This window comes from Elephas maximus, chromosome 15 (genome assembly GCF_024166365.1).
Source record: "Elephas maximus indicus isolate mEleMax1 chromosome 15, mEleMax1 primary haplotype, whole genome shotgun sequence".
Classification (NCBI taxonomy): domain Eukaryota; kingdom Metazoa; phylum Chordata; class Mammalia; order Proboscidea; family Elephantidae; genus Elephas; species Elephas maximus.
In genome coordinates, this window is record NC_064833.1 from 11,756,773 (window position 1) to 11,774,005 (window position 17,233).

General features: G+C 43.4%; 1 protein-coding gene across 1 annotated transcript in view; it reads right to left on the bottom strand.

Annotated features, from left to right (window-relative positions):
- Positions 1 to 7,675, bottom strand: part of EFR3A (EFR3 homolog A) — a 100,366-nt gene extending 92,691 nt beyond the window's left edge. Inside the window, exon 1 of the mRNA XM_049853585.1 lies at positions 7,479 to 7,675. Coding sequence (XP_049709542.1) covers positions 7,479 to 7,488 — 10 coding nt within the window. The 5' untranslated portion in view covers positions 7,489 to 7,675. The remainder of the gene's footprint in view (positions 1 to 7,478) is intronic.
- Positions 7,676 to 17,233: the final 9,558 nt, after the last annotated feature.

The window sequence follows — 17,233 nt, forward strand, 5'->3', positions numbered from 1 at the left end:
ATTAAAGAATCAACAAAAATTATCTTCTATACAATACTCAAAGAGTTTAGCAAGATTACATTACAGTGCAATTTTAGACTTAAAAAATCCCCGGATTCTCGCTATTATGTATTTGCCCTCCCTGTGCAAATGCCCTTCTGTATCCTCGTGTAGCAGACGGTAGGATGATCATCTAAATATCAAGCATCTTGATCCTGACAATACACTGATTCGAGTAACATTTTCATACAGTACTTCTACCTCTAAAGCACAATCGAAAACTCTATTAATCTATATATTTCTGTAGTTGTTTGGTGCTGTCAAGTCAGTTCCTACTCAGAGAAACCCTACGTACAACTGAAAGAAACACTGCCCAGTCCTGCGTCAGCCTCACAATCGTTACGTTTGAGCCATTGTTGCAGCCGCTGTGTTAATCCATCTCATTGAAGGTCTTCCTCTTTTTCACTGACCTTCTACTTTTCCAAGCATGATGTCCTTCTCCAGGGACTGGTCCCTCCTGATAACATGGCCCAAAGTACGTGTGACAAAGTCTCACCATCCTTGCTTCTAGGGAGCATTCTAGCTGTACTTCATCCAGGACAGGTTTGTTCCTGCTTCTGGCAATCCGGGTATATTTAATGTTCTTTGCCAATACCATTAATTCACAGGCATCAATTCTTTTTCAGTCTTCCTCATTCACTGTCCAGTTTTTGAATGCGTATGACGCAACTGAAAACACCATGGCTTGGGCCAGGCACACCTTAGCCCTCAAAGTGTCATCTAAATATCCCTAGGAGATAATATCTTTTTCCTTTTAATGGATCAGATAGCTAGTAACAATGCTTTTAACTAAATCCATAAAGTAAATCAATTTCAGTCAGATTTCATAATGGACTACCTCTTTCAGCATCCTTTAGCCTGGCACTTTGGCAAAGTTTGCAAGGTCCCAGGGCAAACTTGGACATCTTACATTTCATTTTCTCTGCCCAGCAGGAGCGAGATCCATTTAAAGTTAAGTGCAACCAAGGCACAGAGAACTTTGGAGCAAACTGCCAAGACAGCTGTTCAAAAAAGTCAATTAAATAGCAGGGGTGTGTGGAACACTTAGCATTATCCAGAAAACTACTACAGCAGAAACACCCGGGAGTTCAAGTAATAAAAGACAAAGGCACAGTTGAACAACTCACCAAATAAGGAAAAAATAATGGCATTAAGAGGACAGATCTTCTCCTGAAGACTGGAGAGCAAACCGTTTAATGCCTAACTTTTAGAATACGACAAACCCATGATTCAGAGGCATAATGAAAAAAAACCCAGTAGTGAGTCCTTCTTTAAGAAACATTAGAATCAGGCTCTCTAACAATACCTAAGGTTAGACAGCAGTAAATAAATACGTAAAAGGGAGAATATGATACCCTACATGGAAAGTAGGAAAATAATATTGGCTCCTGTTTGCTTTACAACATACCCAAGAGCTGGCTCATTTCAAGAACTGAATGAATCTGGCATTTACAACTGACGAGAGAATTTTGACAGATCTGACATATTAATCATAGGAGGAATTGCCAACATTCATTTTGTGATCATACTTCCTTAGAATTGTGTTCACTCTGCAGTGCACAATCATTCAAAGAAAAGATCCTACAAACTCCAATAAACTAAACCCACACAGAATGATTCATCCCAACCTTCTATGCGTTCATGATTGAAACTACCACTTAATAAAGCCAGAATTATTTCATCTTCCTTCCCCCAAAAATGCGAGTGATAAGAAGAATGTCCCATTATTTTACTCCCTATTCAGGAACAACGCAGTCCAACAACTACTGCTCAAAGTCACTGACAAGAGTGCTGCACTTCCTAGTATATGACAGCATCAGACAGCCAATGTACTATTTCCCGGACCACTATATACCAAACCTACTGCTGTCAGCCAATTCCGACTCATAGCCACCCTTCTGAACAGAGTAGAATTGCCCCATATGGTTTCCAAGGAGGTAAATCCTTATGGAGGCAGACTGCCATATCTTTCTCCCATGGAGTAGCTGGTAGGGTTGAACCGTGGATCTTTAGGTTAGCGGTGGAACTCTTAACCACTATATACAGTCAACACTGTTTGATCAGTTACTCAAAGTTCTTTTCTACGGGCTAAAGGAAATACCAGTTCAGTGCAATATTGTAATGTTTCACGTTTTTAAAAAAAATTTAAAAAGTCATGTTAAAAGATGCAAAAACATCATACAATTAATATATGCTATCAGTAGAAAATCTGGAAAACATAAATTATAGTGAAGAAATTAAAATAATCCATAATCTCAGCACCAGATGAGCAATGGTTATAGTTCCTCTCTCCCACATACACTTGACATAAGGTCAGACATCCTCCCTTTCTTTTTTAATTGTGCTTTAGGTGAAAGTCTACAGCACAAATCAGTGTCTCATTCAAAAAAAGTATGAAGAATTAGTTTTGTGACATTGGTTGCAATCCCCACACCATGTCAGCACTCTCCCCCTTTCACCCCAGAGATCCTCCTTTTCACCCACCATTTCTCGTAAGCATGTTTCCTTGCCATTGAAAACCTTTAAAAATGCCATTGTTAATGGTTGTGGAACACTTCACTGAAAGGATGTTCTATATTTAACTTCTACTACTTCCCCATTATTGGGTAGTTTCTGGGTTTTTATTATTATAAGTATTACTGTGACAGCTATCTTTGTGCAGAAATCTTCATCTATGTTTTTAATCATTTCTAAAGGATAGAGTCCAAAAGTGAAATTACTGGGTCAGTGAGCACAAACATTATTACAGTACTTAACAATATATTGCCAAATTACTTCCTGGAAAAGCCGTACCAATTTAAACTCCTGCCTTTTCTACTGCACCTTATCTCTTATATAGAATGAATAACTTCTCTGACTGTGTGTAAGATTCAATCACTCATTTCTTCAACATTTACCAGCACCCATCATGAACCAGGTACAGTGCTAACCACAAATGACACAGTGTTAACAGAAACTAACAGGATCTGCTGACTATAAATTCAACATCTGCCTGGCTGAGAGCGATGTAGCATGGAAAAAAGAACTGGGGCTTTGAGGTCAGGCTGATATAGTTCCCATCCCAGCTCTACCACTTACTGCCATCAGGCACATTACTTGACTTCTTTCCTGAATCTCAATCCCTCCATTTCTGAAACAGGTCAAAGAGAGCCTCTCTCAAAATGTGAGCATTAAATAATACATATAAAACACAAAGCATATGGCCTGACATACAATCAATATTAAATAATGAATTCCTATTACTAATACTAAACCATTTTTTAAATAATTTTATACAGTAACCATTACCGGGCAACTGCTAATATGCCTGTAAAGTAGATAGCCATTGTAACTGTGAATGTAATAGCTTGAACATAATTTCAAGTCGATTTAACTGCTTCTTTGTATGACATACCAAACCCTCCAAATTCTGGTTCCCATCTCCCTCTCTAGCTTTATCTCCCACCACCTATATAATCTTTAATGTAGCCGTATGTCCCTAAGAGAAGTCCCTGGGTGGTGAAAATGGTCAACACACTTGGCTGCTAACTGAAAGGCTGGTGGTTTGAGTCCATGCAGAGGCACCTCAGGAAAAAGGTCTGGCAATCTACTTCCGAAAAAATCAGCCACTGAAAACTGTATGGAGCACAGTTCTACTATGACACACATGGGGTTGCCAGAGTTGGAATTCACTTGAAGGCAACTGGTGGTTATGTCCCCATGAGCCTGGGTAGGGTCAGATAGAAAAGTGAGATCTGGGCAGCAATCAAAGCACTGTCAAGACCAAGGTCACTGTGGAAAGAAGTCTCTTTAGCTACAACTCTGGCAGTATACATAGGTGCTGCGTGAGAATGGAGAGAGGGAACATAAACATGAATCAACACAGAAAGGCTCACAAGTCAGTAGTATGTTTAGGTCAAGTGTTTCTAAGTTTGTTTGCAACGTGTTTCTAAAAGGAAACACTTCAACCAGCACCATCCTTCACAATTCACCCACATTCTGCATTTCTTTCATAAGAATGGATTGAAAGTGAGTTAAATATAATCAGCCTGATCAAAGGAAACACAAACAAAAGTGGAATAACCACAATACCAGAGCCTAACAAATGGGCCAAGATCTCAATGCCAATATCTAAATGTGAAAAGCAAGCAGCTACCACAAATAATTACTGACAGCACAGTTAAGAAGTAAACAATGGCTCAGGAAACCCCCTAGCCATTATACAGTAACTTTTCATATATAATAAAAGAGTACATTTTACCGGGTCTGCTTGGAGATAAGTTACCTGTAAACTAAAGAGTCACTATCATATATGCAGTTTGCTGAAAAATTTAGGTTTGTGCCTATATAACCAATCAAGTACTTAGCAGACCAGTGGAATCCACAGCCTTCTTCCCAGAGAATCCTGGAACAAGACAGAAGTAAAGGCTAAATTGTTAAAGTTTTTGGAAACTCACAGTCTAATTTAAGTTTTGGCTAAGCTTACATTTATCATAATTTAACTCCTGGGGATAAAAAGCTAAATAAACTATTATGAATTTAGCACTAGAGAAAAATACACATTAACTATGCTCACTGTGGTTACTACTTACAGGGGCCAGGAAGTTTCAAGTACCAGTTCTCCTCCATGTGTGACTTCAGCCACATCACCGAAATTCCCCGAGTCTCAGTCTTCTAATACGCAAAATAAAATGACCGGATTAAGAAGCTTTACCATTCATTACAACTCAAATTCTGACTCAGGTTTTGAAAATCTTTTAGATCAAAATGCTTCTTAAACGTCACTTGAATGGAGGATAAAAATAAAGGCCTTTACAGAAATGATGTGTCAAATCACGGGTTTGAAAAAGCCGTTCCGTGAAACATCTTGAAATCTGTACCTAGTGATTGTTGCAAACTATAGGCTAAATACAGAGTGACTTGATCACAAAATTGTCCCAGTATCTGGACAGGTTCCTGCCAGGCATTCTTCCAGGTAGCTGCTTTCTTAGAAAGAGTCTATAATCTCCAAAGTAACTCCAATGAAGCTGATAAGAAATTGACTAACCTTCAGGCATACAGTAGGCTTGACTGGATTCTACTTATCAACACCAGTTTCAAGGACTGAGTACCAAAATTCCAAAGCAGCAAGTATATTTTAAAGACAGCAACAGCGGAATAATTCTGTGACTTAGAGCACGGGTTCATTACAGAATTTTAGAATCTGAGAGACCCTAGTGATCACCTCCAAGTCCTTCATTTTACAGAAAAGCATTACTTTTATTTACCTAAATCCTTAAGGATTAGGTGGCTGCGCTCATAAAGGAGCCTCTCATTTGACATTTAAAAAACAACAACACAACCTCAGCTTATTTAGAGGGTTTTCTTCCTAAAAATAGTCCTAAAAAAAATAGTCCTAAAGTAAATAATAATTGTGCAGTTTCTGTTTACCTACTTTACATGTTGAACATGTATTCTATGAACAGAATTTCTAAGTAACACTATCCACTGCACTATCCCAGCCATTCTGGCAACTCTGGCCACCAAAGGAGAGAAAAGGCAGTATGAATACTACTGACTTCACGCTGGCACCACTGAGAGGTGCTGGACTTGCAGCCAACCACAGAAAACGTAGTATGGCAAATATAAGCAATAATAAGGATAGACAACTCAAGCACTGTACCTGCCCTCCCGTCTAGACACGAAATTTGAATTCTCAACTATGCAAAATACACCATGCTCATCCTAGTTGAAGTCATTTTCCAGAGTCAATCATACATTTAAAAAGAAAAAGGTTTTTTATGTCTGCTCGACTAAGTGAGATAACCCGAGAACATAACTAATTTTTTTAAACGTCATCGGATGCTAATATTGCCTTATCATTAAATCTTATTTGAAACCTTAACTTCCAAGAAATAGGTCTTTATCCCCTCCCCTCTGCTTTCTCAGAAAGTACAAGATTAATTAGCACAGTGCTAATTTCAAATATTCACCAGATAACGTGAACATGAATTTAATAAACTGACAATAATGACAATGATATTCCTCCAGCCTAAGGAATAAAATTAAAATAAAAACTGCTGACATATTTACTGGATGCAGAGCCCAAAAACACAAGTTAAGGATACATGGTACTATGAAAAGAAAACAAAGTCCACCCTATCTACACATCTGTAATAAGTTAAAGGTAATCTTTACATCAAGATTATTTAAAGATGTTCACCAAGACTATTCCAAGATTTTCCACAGCATTACAAAAACCTTTCTAATACCAAGAAATAATTACTCTTTACCAATGAGAAGGCAAAACATGCATTTGAGGCTAACCTGGAAAGTGCCCCACATGTCTACAAAAATAAGGACAATCAGATCAGAAAAAGAAGTTAATTATGAATTCGAAGAAATATCAGCTAATCAGGAACACAGTCACAAGGGTTTAAAGGTTCTGCAAGATGGAGTACTTAAAAAAAACCTAAATCAAGAATCTCAAAACAAGCACCATCAGGCTTCCTTCTCTGGCCAGACCAGGAACTTCCCCGGTTTGCTCATATGCACAGGGACACGGGTTTAAAGGCACACTGCCACTACCTGGGTCATCTTAAAATAGGTCATTTAGTAGTACTGTCGTACCTCGTTTGTCAGGATGCAGAAAAAGCCTCCAATACCCCGGCCCGGTGATTTTCAAACTTTGGGGTCCGTCAGTAACATCTGGGGCGCTCGTTAAAATGCAGGCTCCTGGGCCCAGACTCCGGAGTTTTATTCCCAAGATCTAGGGAGGAGCCCTAACCGGTACTTTTATTTTATTTTATTTTTTTTACCACCTGCCCAGGGGAATGTAAAGCAAGCGGCCCGAGAGCCCCACTTGGAGGCACCTGCGCCTAACAAATTCCCAGGAGAGCACCTACGTCAACCACCTCGAACGTGTTACAGGCAGCGAAAAGAGTCAAGCTTGCGGGGGACCCCGGTGTCGGCGGGAGGACTCTGGGCCGGATTCTGGCGCCCCGGGGCGCACTCGGACCCCCCGGGCCGCACTCGGACCCCCCGGGCCGCACTCGGACCCCCTGCGCCGGCGCTTGCCACCTGGGGATACCTGGTCCCCGAGATGGGGCGCAAGCAAGGACGAGCAGACCGCGGCTACCTTCTGCTCTTCCACAGTCCCGGTAAGCTGTGTGGAGGCCAGCTCCGGGGAGAGCCTGGACTCTGAAGTCCGACAGGTCCAGGTTACCACCAGCTCTGCCACTTTTCAGCCGCGCGTCCTCAGCACTTCCCTGAACGCTTGGGCCTCAGTTTCCCCATCCATGCAACGGGGTTCACGCCACCCCCCGAGATAGCGAAGCCGAAACGAAACTAGATCGGCAAGTCGCGGGCACTTCCTGGCTCTCCCCCGGCCGCCCCAGGCGGACGACCCTCAGGGGGCGCGCCGAGCGGGCCGCCGCCGCCTCCCAACGCCCCGGCCGGCCCGGCCCTCGGGGGCCACTCACGGGTGGGCATGGTGACCCCGAGCCGCGCTCGCCGCCGCACGGAGGTTCAGCGGGGCCCCGCGGGGCGCGCCGACGGCTCCATGACTGGCCGGCGCCGGGCCGCGGAGACCCGGACGAGGCGAATAGCGAACGGCGGAGGAGCGGACGCGGGCACCGCGGCTCACACCACGAAGCCAGCCACGGCCGGCCCAGCTGCGCGCCGGGCGTCCCCACGCACGTGACGTCATCACGCCGCCGTCCGGGCCCGCCCCCAGCGGACGGCTGAGCTGGGACCCGGGAGCTGTCGCTGCGGTCGGGCGGGGCCGCTCGGCGTGGGGGCAGCCACCGAGGGCAGCTTCTGGTTCCGCTGTTTTCAGGCTCCAGGGGTTCGAGTGGTGTTAGTTTTTACTAATCCTTATGTGGGGCGCGTTAGCGATGTTTGCTTCTTACTACCACCGTGATGTTTGTGACTAGCATAATTGCTTCGGGTGCATTGAGTGTCTCTGGGCTTTTCCTTTTTAACCCTTTTCACTTGCGGCGCGTTCTGTATATTCTCCGAAGCATGGTTTATCCGAGGCACACTGAGGTCGTTTGGGATGATGGCTGCTCCTTTTTTGAGAGGACGGAAAATTTAATTTCCTCTTGCCCGACTGACGACTTTCGGATAGATTTTATGCCTCAGGAGTCAGCCTGTTCCGGAGAGGGCGGTGCTGCCCATTTAGCCGAGCCGCTTTTCTTGACTTTCTGGGTACATGAATAATGGACGTATCTGATAGTCACCCAGCAGATGCTTGGAGCCCAGCGCATTTAGCAACGCACATGCACTTTGCTAGGCACGCTACCCAAAAACTCTAGGCAGGACATATGTCTAAAACAGCGTATCTCAAAGTGGTTCATCATCTTTTCGTGTCTGAATCATTTGGGGTGGTGTTAAAATGCAGATTCCTGGGCCTGTGGTACACCTACTGAATCGCATCATGATTCAAACGCTTGTTCATATTTGAAGATCTCTGCCCTCCAGAGGAGCCCTGGTGGCTTAGTGGTTAAGAGCTATGGCTGCTAACCAAAAGGTCAGCAGCTCAAATCCACCAGCTACTCCTCAGAAACCCTATGGGGCAGCTCTTCTATGTCTTGTACAGGGGCTGTGAGTCGGAATTGACTCTATGGCAACAACTTTGTTTTTTTTTTTTTTTTATTTTGGGCCCTGCAGAGTAAAGGAGCCCTAATGGTGCAGTGGTTAAAGAACTTGGCTGCTAACCAAAAGGTCAGAGGTTGGAAACCACCTGCCGCTCCATGAGATAAAGATGTGACAGTGTGCTTCCCTAAAGATTACAGCCTTGGAAACACTATAGGGTTGCTGTGAATTGGAATTGACTCCATGGCAGTGAGTTTGTTTGTTTTTTGGTTTGCCCTCCAGAGTAGTGCCAGAACCAAAAAAAATCAAACCTGTTGCCATCAAGCAATTCCGATTCATAGTGACCCTATAGCATAGTGCCAGGGTTCTGGTTAAGAAATGAGGTCATCGTTGTAGCACCAAAAGGAGAAGGTGAGAAAGATAAATGCCAGGAAAGGCTTGGGGGAAATTAGTCTTCAGGTGGATTGCAAGGAAGCAGAATTTGAAGGAAGCAAAGACTAGAGAGCCCTTGAAGAGGCTAGGAGAGGGTGGAGGGTGATTCAGACTGAGTCACAGAAGCTGGTGAGAGCTCAGTGTGTATGACGGACGTGGTGGAGGCTGGCCCTTGCTGATGATAAAGGCCAAATGACCAAGTGTGTGGCCAGCACTTCCTTCTCCTTAAATGCACTGGTGAATATCTTCATCATCTATAAAGTCTTCCCTGCTCCCAGTGTTCTCCCCTAGACTTTCCTGGGACCTTCACTGGAGCACTTTTCACATTGAATCCTAATTAAACTGTAATGAGTGCTTATATTCCACCACTGGACTACAAGGTTTTCAGAATTTGGCAAATACCATATTCCATTCATATTTATATCTCCCCTGCCTGGGCACAGCTAGATGACATGGTGGCACAGTTGTTAAGTGCTCAACTGCTAACTGAGAGGTCAGTGGTTCAAACCCATTAGCCACCCCAAGGGAGTAAGATGTGCCTGCTTCAGTAAAGATTACAGCCTTAGCAAACCCTGTGGGGTAGTTCTACTCTGTCCTATAGGGTCACTTGGAGTCAGATTTGACTCAATGGCAATGGTTTTTGGTTTTTGCCTGGGCACACAGAATTCTTTTAATAGCTATGTAAATAAGGTATACATTTATTCAGTGAGTATGAAACAAAATAGGTAAAATAGAACTAGTTAATGAACAACTTTGCCTGCAGGCTTGGAATTTGCCCCTTAAGAGCCCATTCTGGGTGTTTTATCAGGACGGTAGCATTGTATTATCAGAAGCAGGGCTCTGGAGGGCCGACAGCATGTCTGAGAAACCATGGAGGTAAGCAGCCAATTAGATTCCCTGAGTGGTACAACTGATTAATGTGCTTAGCTGCTAAACTAAAGGTTGGAGGTTCAAGTCCACCCCAGAGGCACCTCAGAGGAAAGGCCTGGTGATCTACTTCAAAAAATCAGCCTTTGAAAACCCTACGGAGCACAGTTCTACTCTCACATGCATGGTGTCACCATTATGGCAACTGACTTGGTTTTTTGTCTTTTTAAGAAGCCATTTGGGAGGCTTCAACACTGATACAGAAAGGATTATTCAGTGCCTAATCTTGATGGGGGATACAGAAAAGGAAAGAACTAAACCTTCTTGCAGAAAAAGAATACCTGGGATTTGTTGGCTGCTGGTTCAACAGGAGGCATCTGTTAGTTATGTAACTCCAAGGCTGGAACAAGGAAACCAGTGGGGCTGGGGAAAGCAGTAGACAAGTCAGGAAGAAATGCTGTTTCAGGGAGAGGGTGTGACGAGAGGATGTGAGTTTTTCTTTGACATAGTGAGCTTGAGGTGACATCCAAGAGAGGCATGCAAGTGAAGAGATGTGAAGACTGCTAGGTATAGCTGACTGAGGGTGGCTGAGGGGTCTCAAGATGGGAGATTTGTGTATCTTCGACCTGGGGACAGAAGCTGAAGCTGGAGGCAGAGAGAAATCTGTGAAGGACGGTGTGTAATACTGCAGAGCATGATGTTAAGGGCTGGTTCATTTGCAGGGAAGAAGAAGAGGAGGAGGAGGAGCCAGTGAAGGGACAGTAGGACACAGAGGAGACCCAGATGGCAGAGTGCCCTGGAAGCCATGGGGCGTTAGGATTCTAGATGATAGACATCGCTGCTGACAGTTGTCAAAAAAGATGCAAATCTCAAAGCCCCTGAAATAGTTTGGCCTATAACAGGTTGTTTTTTTAATCCCCTTGGTTTTTTTATTTCATATTGTTGCCAGAAATAAAATCTGCAGCCAAAGAATCTGAGGAAGAACAGCTGAAAGTCAGGAATATCATCAATTTGGGATCACACATCATACCTCTTTTCCTAGTTTGTACACACAGGACTTCTGGTAACACTGTTAGCAGACAGACTCTTTTTCCCTAAAAATCCTTTGGGTCAGAATTCTGTGCACGCACCACCCCCATCCTGCCCCTCTGAGAAGACTGATTCGCCTCCACCTTCTTTGGATTTGATCTGAGAGTGTTAGCCCCTCCTAGACCATTTCTTCTGTCCTCTCTTAACTAACGCCCTTCCCTCCCCCTCTGCTCCTCACTTAAGTTGCATCTGAACTGAGAGCAGCTGGGCTTTGTCCATCCCCGTCAGTTCCCACATTCGATGCATCACTGATCCCTCTTCGAGAAAGGACAAGCTGCCCAACTATGAAAAGCATGGTTTGCCTTGGTGTGTGAGCCACTTCAGCATTTGAGCCAAGGTCAATGGGGGCGCTCAGGCAATGACTGAGCCAGATGGTGTTATGAGAGCCTGCGAGTTCCATCCAACGCATCAGAGCTACCCTTTGAGCTGACAGAGGCTTCGTCAGGTCTGCATAGTGGGCTTATCCCCGCCCCCCAATCCTGCTTCCTCCCCTTTTCTTTCCTAAGTGTTGTTGCTGTTAGTTGCCCATACTGGGGTGACCTTTCTTATACCCCTCATTCTAGCTAATTTCTGTTCATCCGTCTGAACCCCTTCCACATGTTTAGTGTAATTAAATATGCCCTATGATCCAGCAATCACCCTTCCGGGTGTAAACCCTGGGGAATTTCACACGGATTCATTGGGCTAACCCAAAGGTTGGCAATTCAAACCCATCCAGGGGCTCCACAGGAGAAAGACCTGCCAATCTGCTCCTTTAAATATTACATCTTAGGAAATCCTATGGGGCAGTTCTACTCCATCACAGGAGGGTACTATGAGTTGAAATCAACTAGACTGGGCACCCAACAACAAGAACCTCATCATATCTCTGAACACCCTAAATGGCACAGTTTGTGTTCAGCTACTAATTTAAAGATTGGCAGTTTGAACCATCCCAGTGGTGTCATGAAAGAAAAGCCTGGCAATCTGCTTCCGTAAAGATTACAGTCAAGAAAACCCTATGGAGCAGTTCTACTCTGTAACACATGGGGTCGCCGTGAGCTGGAATCGACGGCAATGGGTTTGGTTTAGTACGATATCTATGAGAGCCCAGCCTCTGGTGGTATCTGGCACTCAGCAGGGACAACCAGCAATTACTGGGGCTCCTGAGGCCTTTTATGTGCAGGTGGGGTGATGACCTCATTTATACCTATATACAGACTGGTCAGTCCTAGAACACTGGCTACATAATGACCAACACCTACAATCATTAATAGTCAAAAAAAAACCAAACCCATTGCTGTCGAGTCGATTCCAGCTCATAGTTACCCAACAGAATTGCCCATAGGGTGGTTTTCAAGGAGCAGCTTGTGGATTCAAACTGCTGACCTTTTTGGTTAGCAGCCATAGCTCTAAACCACTGTGTGACCAGGGCTCCTCGAAAATAGTAGAACTGCCCCATAAGGTTATCCACAGAGTGCCTGGTGGATTTGCACTGCCCACCTTTTGGTTAGCGGCCACAGCTCTCAACTACTACGCCACCAGGTTTTCCTCATTAATAGTAAAAATAATAATAGTACCTGTTTATTGTGTTAATACTCTTCAAAAACAATCAAAGGCACTCACTAGCACCTAAACAGAGGAATACTTTTTTTGCATATGTTTCCTGGTACAGTTACAGAATATAAACCATTAAAAACAGAAGTTCTTTGTTCCTTGGTGTTTTATTGCTTCCCAGAAAATAATTAAAAGTCAAAACAATATTAGAAAGTTTGCAGTCAACATTCTGTTGGAGCAATAACTTTCAGCTCATATTGCCCAAATTACCTCTGCTACTAGTTTATTCCTGTATCTGTTCCAATTTCTAAATCATGCAGTGAGATGGTTCCCTTTTAACTTGTGCACATTTTAACACTTTAAGGGTAACTGCCAGCAAATTTACAGTTTATCGGAAATAACTATAAAGATATTTGCTTATCCCAAAAGCATATTCCCAAGAGGTTATAATGATGCAATTATATGCTCTCATTGCTTAGTTTTGTTGTTCTTTTTTTCACTAAACATTTATGTCAATAATATCCCCTTTTTGTTTTATTTTGTACCATTCGATTTCTGTCATTGCTTAATGGTGATGCAGTTCTTTCCAACTTTTATAAAGCCAAAAACCAAACCCATTGCCATCAAGTTGGTTCCTACTCATAGTGACCCCATAGGATAGAGTAGAATTGCCCCATAGGGTTTCCAAGGCTATAGTCTTTATGGAAGCACACTGCCACATCTTTTACTAATGAGAAAGGTTCCAACTCATAGCAACCCTGTAGAAAAGAGTAGAACTGTCACATAGGGGTTCCCAAGGCTGAAATCTTTATGGAAGCAAACTGCCGTAACTTTCTCCTGAGGTTTGAATCTTGCCTTAGGCTTTACCTGGCCTTTTGATAGTCTTTGACCTCTCTGAACTTAAATTTTCCTCAGTTTCAATATGAAGAGATGCTCCCTTGTGTTGGAATGTTCTATGGTCTCCTCAAGGCAGTGGTTCTTAACCATAACCGAGCTTTGTTTTTTAATTTTTTATTGTACTTTAGATGAAGGTTTACAGAACAAACTGGCTTCTCATCAAACAATTAATACACATATTGTTTTGTGACATTGGTTACCAGTCCCATGACATGTCAACACTCTCCCCTTCTAGACCTTGGCTTCCCTATTACCAGCTTTCCTGTCCCCTCCTGCCTTCTAGTCCTTGCCCCAGGGCTGGTATGCCCCTTTAGTCTCGTTTTGTTTTACAGCCCTGTCTAATTTTTGGCTGAAGGGTGAACTTCAGGAGTGACCTCATTACTGAGCTAAAAGGGTGTCCAGGGGCCGTATTCTGGGGGTTTCTCCAGTCTCTCTCAGGTCAGTAAGTCTCGTCTTTTTCTGTGAGTTAAAATTTTGTTCTACATTTTTCTCCAGCTCTTTCCATGACCCTTTACTGTGATCCCTGTCTGAGCAGTCAGGGTTGGTAGCCAGGCACCATCTAGTTGTGCTGGACTCCGTCTGGTGGAGGCTGTGGTAGATGTGGTCCATGAGTCCTTAGGACTAATCTTTCCCTTCTGTCTTTAGTTCTCTTCATTTTCACTTGCTCCCGAAGGAGTGAGACCAGTGGAGTATCCTAGATGGCTGCTCACAGGTTTTTAAGACCCCAGACGCTACTCATCAAAGTGGAATGTAGAACGTTTCTTTATGAACTATGTACTGTAACTGAACCTTGGCTTTACCTGAGGAGCTTTTAAAACTCCCGAAGTCCAGATCCCACTCCCAAAGAGTCCGATGGAGTTGGTCTGCAGCCTGCCCTGAGCATCAGCGTAGTTTAAAAGGCCCTCACCCCACCAGGCGATTCTAGTGTGCAGCCACTGCCCTGGCAATGATAAACAGTGCCGGTGGCACAAACAGTTTGTTCTTGGCTACTAACTAAGGTTTTGGTGACTCGAATCCACCCAACAGCACTATGGAAGAAAGAAAGGTCTGATGATCTGCTCCCACAAAGGTTACAGCAAGAAAACTCTATGGAGCCATTCTACCGTGTAACACAGGAACACCTGGGGTTCACCAGGAGTGAAAGTTGACTCCAAGGCAATTCTTTTTCTCCCTAGGGAAGAGTCAAAGCCAAATGAGGCACTAATTCAGAGCCTGAAATGCCACTTTAGGCCATTTCTATTGACAAATAAACTCCTGTATTTTGAGATCACTGCACCCTGACTAAAGGAACCCTGGTGGCGCACTGTTAAAGCACTTGGCTGCTAACCTAAAGGTCAGTGGTTTGAACCCACCAGCTGCTCCACAGGAGAAAGAGGTGGCAATTGGCTTCCTTAGAGATTACAGCCTTGGAAACCCTATGGGGCAGTTCTACTCTGTTCTATGGGGTCGCTGTAAGTCAGAATCAACTCAACAGCAACTTTTTTTTTTAGTGGCATCCTGAATAGGGGTCCTCGAGTGGCTCAAATCATTAAGCACTCGACTAGTAACTTAAAGGTTAGTGGTTCAGTCCTGCTCAGAGGCACCTCAAAAAAGAAAGATGACTGGCTTGAAAACGCTGTAGAGTGCAGTTCTACTGTCACATGTGGGGTCGCCATGACCTGAAATCGACAGGATGGCAACTGGTTTGGTTTTTTGTTTTAATGCTGTGAATTCTAGAGTAGTTTTTATATTCATGTGCAAGTCAGAGGAGTTGGAAATATTCATGGGAACAAATGAAAAGGATAAGGCACTAATCCAGGAGGTCATTACCCAACCCTTTCTGTGCCAACTAGGACACATCCTAGGAGCCAAATGTCACAATCATCTGCACTTTATTTATAAAGAGAATTGCAAATAGATAGGGAGCAAAATCCCGAGATAATAAGGTTAAGAGATCCTGATTAAATCAGACAAAACAGCTGGAAACTCTTCCTTAGAAGCACTATCATTTTAAACAATTAGAGGAAAGCATTATCTCTCTTGTTATTTACTGAAATGCTAGCTAGCATTTAACACAGAGTGTAGTGGAACTGCTCGAGGGGGAGGAAAAGGCTCTTTTAAATACGGTGGCATTTTAGGCAGTGAGATTCTTTATGAGACTTCACGAGAACTGGCATCAGATCTTATTTATTACATTTTCCTCTATCCACGGGACATTTTAAGTGCTGAGTAAATATTTGAGGAATGAAGGAAGGAAGAGAGGTAGGAAGTGAGGCAAAGACGAAGAGGAAGGGAAGTGATCAACATAAAAGAGCAAAAAAAACCAAAAGCCAAACCCGTTGTCATCAAGTTGATTCCAACTCATAGCAGACCCCACAGGGCAGAGTAGAACTGCCCCAATAGGATTTCCAAGGGGCAACTGGTAGATTCGAACTGCCAACCTTTTGATTAGCAGCCGAGGAATGGTAGCGCTTGACCACTGCGCCCCTAGGACTCCAAAAGCGAGCAAAGATGGGTAAATCAAAGTGTTGGAATAATGTCTTTGTGGTAGATTTGAAAATTGGCCTCAATTGCTTTCCCTAGCTGTATGCACAGGCTTGCATTTGACTTCGTGGGTCCTCCCCAAAAGAGGTAAAATCTCTACCCTAGAACTTGGGCTGGCCTTGGGACTTGCTTTGGCCGACGGGACGGTAACAAACATTGTGCAAGCAGAGACTTGGAAAGTGTCAAAAAGCCGAGCTAGCTTTCCGGAGGAGAGAGGCCCCATCGATCCCAACTATCCCCAATTAGGCCATCCTAAACCAGAGCTGCAGCTGACCCTCTAGCTGAGCAAAGATTCAAGAGTGAGTCTGGTCAAGACCAGCATAAGAACTGCCCAACTGAGACCAGCCCAATACGTGAACACAGAGGAACATAAGCTATGTAAATAATTGTTATTTGAAGCCAGTAAGTTTGGGAATGGTTAGTTATGCACCCTCTAATCGCTATCAGTAGTCATCACTCTCACTGCAGCTAACCAATGACTGTTGTGTAAAAATAATCATGGGAAGATATATCTTATCAAGATCTTGGTATGCGTCAAGTATGATGCTAAGTAATTTACATGCTTTTTCTGATATAATCCTCACAACAACTCTTTAAATGGATAAGTATAGGTATCCCCATTGTTTTAATATGAAGAAACTAAAGTTTGGAGAGATTAAATAGGTTCCCAAAAGTTACACAATTAGGTACCATATTTCTTTTACAAATAACATGCACATCATATGTTTTTCGCCAACCATGCAACACCCCCACGTTATTCTTGTAAGTGTGCTATGCTAATTCTTTTACATGTTGCTGACTTCAGTTGACACTACCAAAAAAAAAAAAAATTGCTGTCAAGTTGATTCCAACTCCTATCAACCGTATAGAACAGAGTAGAACTGCCCCATAGGGTTTCCAAGGAACAGCTGGTAGATTCGAACTGCCAACCTTTAGGTTAGCAGCCAGGCTCTTTACCATTGTGCCACCAGGGCTCCCAATTGACACCAAGAAGACATAAACTATGAAATAAGTGGACCTAACATAACTTAATGGTTAAATTTAAGACAACCTGATTAAGTTTTTGTATTCAACTGTTGAGCTAATGTGCTATAATTACTAACTTAATAGAAATAAACCCACAATTTCGATTGTTTATCTTCCGATTACCAGGTGTTACAGATTGAGTTAAAAAAATGTGTGCCAATTTAGCTTGGCCATGATTACTAGTATTGTGTGATTATCCACCATTTTGTAATCTGATGTGACTTTCCTATGTGTTGTAAAACCTACTTCTGTGAGGTAAATGAGGCAGGAT